The 4,721-nt window shown below is 41.9% G+C and overlaps 1 protein-coding gene across 1 annotated transcript; it reads left to right on the top strand.

Annotated features, from left to right (window-relative positions):
- Positions 1 to 552: 552 nt before the first annotated feature.
- LOC124080695 (CDP-diacylglycerol--inositol 3-phosphatidyltransferase-like) lies at positions 553 to 1,438 on the top strand. Its single transcript, XM_058574719.1, has one exon. It carries the CDS (start codon positions 670 to 672, stop codon positions 1,018 to 1,020), a length of 351 nt encoding a protein of 116 aa, XP_058430702.1. The 5' UTR covers positions 553 to 669; the 3' UTR covers positions 1,021 to 1,438.
- Positions 1,439 to 4,721: the final 3,283 nt, after the last annotated feature.

Here is a 4,721-nt window from a genome sequence, read left to right as displayed (position 1 = left end):
TAAAATGACAGCTGCTAGAGATCTAGAGAATATTCCAAAGGGATCAAGTTTCTGGGCAATACCTTGGCTCTCTTCTCTAGGCCAAGAAAATAGGAGATTTAGACAAAGCCTTTATTTTCCAATCCTCCACTAAATTTATTCAGCATGTTTTGAATGTACCACCAGAAATATACATATGCTTATTCTGGGGATTAGGGGCCAAGGTGGTTCTTTAAAACAGGAAGGGAAGGGAGGGCTGGGGATGTGGCTCAAGCGATAGCACGCTCGCCTGGCATGCGTGCGGCCCAGGGTTCGATCCTCAGCACCACATACAAACAAAGATGTTGTGTCCGCCGAGAACTAAAATAAATAAATATTTTTAAGAAAAAGGAAGGGAAGGGGCTTCTTCCTCATTTCTCTGATCTCCAATTTTGCAAGGACGAGAGCAGAAGAGTTATGCCCGGATTGTCTTCACCATCATTGCTTTCTACTTCATGCCCTGCTGCCCCTTCACGGCCTCCTCCTTCTATCTGCTGAGTGGACTTCTGGACGCTTTTGATGGACATGCTCAATCAAGGAACCCGGTTTGGAGCCATGTGGGACATGCTGACGGACTGATGCTCTACCATGTGTCTGTTGGTCAACCTGGCCCTGCTGTACCCTTGAGCTACCCTTCTCTTCCAGATCAGCATGAGCTTGGATGTGGCCAGTCACTGGCTGCACCTCCACAGTTTTGTGGTCCGGGGTAGTGAGAGTCACAAGATGATCGACCTCTCTGGGAATCCAGTGCTTTGGATTTACTACACCTCCAGGCCTGCTCTGTTCACCCTGTGTGCGAGAAATGAGCTCTTCTGCTGCCTCCTCTACCTGTTCAATTTCTCCGAGGGACCGTTAGTTGGCTCTGTGGGGCTTTTCCGAATGGGTCTCTGGGTCACTGCCCCCATCGCTTTGCTCAAGTCCCTCATCAGTGTCATCCACCTGATCACAGCTGCCCACAACATGGCTGCCCTGGATGTGGCAGACTGTGCCAAGAAGAAGTGACCCTGACAACTTCTGGAACCTCCCACCTGATTGGTCATCTTACTGTGCCACATGGCTTCCCTTTCCCTCCTAGGAGGCCCATTCTCATATCTTCCTAATGTGTTCTCCAACGTGCTGGGATGGGGGTCAGCCTCTCTTTGGTATTGTCACAATCTCTGTAACCCTGAAGATTAGGCCCACCCTTGTGATCCCCAAAGACCTGGTCTACAAATCAAAAAGGATGCTCAGGAGGCCCTGTGGTACCAGGCAGCCTATTTGAGGATTATGCATAGCCACACATGTGGTTGGCTCAGCCCTGGCTTCTGGCCTGGCCTGAGGTTTTGGGGACACTTGAGAGAGATGATACAGGGGCCATGTTTCCCAAAAGGCAGGTGACTCAGATCTCTGCCCCCTGCCACAGGAAGCCTGGGGCACAGTGCCCAGGAGGAAAGGGGCCGTCTAGATCCTTCCTATGGCAGTCTCCTCCATCAGGTCTACCCTGACCTTGAAAGCCTTGATAATAAAGGCAACAGCTTCTCTCTTCTGGACTTGGTTTCCTTTTAGACATTTTTGGATCAGGCCCTGGATTAAGGGAAGATTGGGAAAAAGTAAGGTCTGGATGTTTTCCCCTGGTTTGAGGCTGGCTCCTTTCTGTCATTCCAGAATGACAGAGAAAAGTCCTTCCGACCACCCACGCTCATGCCACATCTTCTCAACCCACCTTCTTTATGTCCCTGATGGTCATATTCTTGATATTTCTACCCCCCACTAGAGTGTAAACTCCCTGAGTGCACAGACTTCCTGTTCCTTTCTCTGTGGTTAGATAGATATTTACCTTAACCTGACATGCAGTAGTTACTTAATAAATATTCCACAAAAGATTAGTTGGTTTCTCAGAATGTGGCTCTTAGACCACTTATAGGTTATTCTCAGAATGCAACCTCTTGGACCTTTAGAATCAATCAGTCTCCAGAGATGAGCCCAGAAGTCTGCAATTTTAATAAACTCCACTTAATTCTTCCTCCCCCTGCCAAAAAAAAAGGAAGGGAAGGATTTCCTTTCTCTATGGACTTTGATAAATATTTTCATCATGGAAATTAACCTATAAATGACAGACCATAGGAATGGTAGCATGGATAACAGTGTCCTGTGCTCCAACATACATCTCTAGGGCAGCCAGGGACATATTCCTTGGAATTTCAAAGGATAAATTTCATATGGATTATGGAAATATATTCTTTTTATTTTATATAAGTTGAATTATATACTACAAATTTCACATATTAATTGTATAAAATAGACTGTGACAGACCTGTTTATGGGGATCCACTCAATGTATATAAATGGAAAACTTCTATAATCTAGGCACAAAATAAAATAAGGTACACAACTGTGTCAAATAAATCTCTGGATCAGAACTTAGGCAAAGACCTGGATATCAGAATTGTTGAGTTGTGTGATTTGTTGCCTTACATGATAGGATAAGTTGTTTCTGGGCAATGAAAACAGTAAAGAAATCAATCTCCTACTTTTTGCCCTAGGTCTATCAGATTTCTCATCTCTACAAGCTGCTGACCAGCATCTCATCCCCTGGGAAGAAGGGGAACCTCAGAGGCTGTGCTTGGTCAAATGCATCCTTGTCAAAGGTGTTCTAGTAGCCTTTTGATGTTTGATATGGCTTGTGGATAGAACTCGTTGTTGCTTGTGAGTTCCATTTCTGTCATTAACTTTCTTTTATAAATCATCATCATTATCTTCATCTCCTCTAACTTCTGCTCATTTCTCTCCTCCTCCTCCTCCTCCTCCTCCTCCTCCTCCTCCTCCTCCTCCTCCTCCTTCTCCTTCTCCTTCTTAGTGGTAGTCTTTTTAAATTTGGGTCAAAGACATTGTGACCTCGGGTAAATTGCTTAATCTCTTGAAACCCCAGTTTCTCTTGAAACCTCATGTATAAAACTGATAACAACAGTAGTTCCCTTAAAGATGTTTTTTTGTGTGTGTGTGTGAGATACAAGTGATATAGGATCCTTAGTAGAAGAGTAAGGACAGGGAAATTGCTTAGTTTGCTGTTATTATTAATGACAATAAACTATCACTTTCCACATAATATATCAATATATTTCCATATCAATAAATATTCACTGGTATGATTTTTAAGGTTGCATAGCTTTCCATTGTATAGCTACCCTATGGTTTATTAGTAATTAAATACTGTGATTCTTTTTGATTGACCACAACACTTCCAGCTAAAATTTGTTGGTTAAATATAAGTGTCTACTTTCATTCTCTCCTAAAACCCTCCCAAAACTACAATGAATGAATTCATGGAATAGGAATGATAGGAGTGGAAACAAAAATAAGAAAATTATGGAAGCAGAAAAGCAGATAATTTAGAAGACCCGATAAAACTGACTGTCAAATGAGTGGCAGGAAAAGCCAAGAAGTAAACCTTTCTACACCTTGGAACTTCCTTAGGCTTAGGAATTGGCAACTATAAAATAGGTCTGGTCATTGGGATGAAAATAGATGCTAAAATAAAAAAAGATTGCTTGAAAGTCTGTTTGAGAAGTTTCTGACATCACACTCTCCACTGCCAGAAACTGTCCTTCTGCCACCCTTGAGAGAGACGGAAGGTTTCTTCCTCAGAGAGTAAAACTGGGGCTCACCAGGGACATCAGGCACCTTTAAAGCTGGAGGTTTCTCACTGAAACATGAAACATCCCTTGAGATACAATGGATGCTGAGTTCCCGAGGGTTCTGGTCCACTCCCTCAGGAATCTGACAGACCCAGAAGGAATGCCTTTGGGAAACACTCTGCTACCGGAATTCTCTCCTTTCATCCACTCAGCAGACCAATCTGCAGCAAAGCACTCGGCTGTCAGTCCCCACTTAAATGATCACAGTCTTTCTCTCTTTACTCTTAATGTAGCTCAGCAACCAAGTATCACCAGAGATCTGAGGAATGCCCTTACTATGAGAGAGGGAGCTGAAACCAAACAGGGGAAAACAAATTACTGAACTACCCAGAGAGAGGAAATTTAAAAAAACAAACAAACAAAAGAAACTGGTATTAATACTCTAAACCTTGAGAGAACAGGGGCAAAGAAAAAGAAACAGTCATAAAGCAAAAATAATCTCTTGAAAATTAATAATATTCAGTGAAAAAACTCAGTAGAAGGGTTGAAATATACATTGAGAAAAATTCACAGAAGGTATGACAACAAAAAAAGAAGAAACGTAAACAAGAGGAGAAAAGATAGTTTATAGACAATGATTTGGTGGGAATATTTAAAGAGGATATTTTAAATCATAGAAACCAGCAGAATTTGGAGCTTGAGATAACATCAGAGAAGAATTCAAATTTTTGAGTCAAATTTTTGATTTACAGTGCCAGACCCTTAAGACAGACACCAGTACGAAATTACTAGTGATCTAATTTTTTTAAAAAAGTTTTATGCCTAGCACCAACAACATGAAAAAATGTTACGTGAGGTTTATTGGCAAGTCATAATATCAGTACATTACTTTTTGATCAAAATAGAAAAAGCATAAGCTAGAAACATGAACTGGTACAAAGAACATCCTCTTTATGTAAGTGTCTCCATTTAGCCTTCATAAGCTCACACAGGACAAGGTTGGGTGAACTCTCAGCTCAAATGGCTACTTCTACAATAACAACCGTGATTCAGCAAAGGAAATTGTTTAACCACCAGGTTTAATTTTCT

Source organism: Marmota monax, unplaced genomic scaffold, assembly GCF_021218885.2.
Source record: "Marmota monax isolate L192 unplaced genomic scaffold, Marmota_monax_Labrador192_F-V1.1 WCK01_AAM20220418_F8-fsc00018, whole genome shotgun sequence".
Classification (NCBI taxonomy): Eukaryota; Metazoa; Chordata; class Mammalia; order Rodentia; family Sciuridae; genus Marmota; species Marmota monax.
Note: the sequence above shows the minus strand (reverse complement) of the source record. Positions and strands in the feature narration are given on the sequence as shown.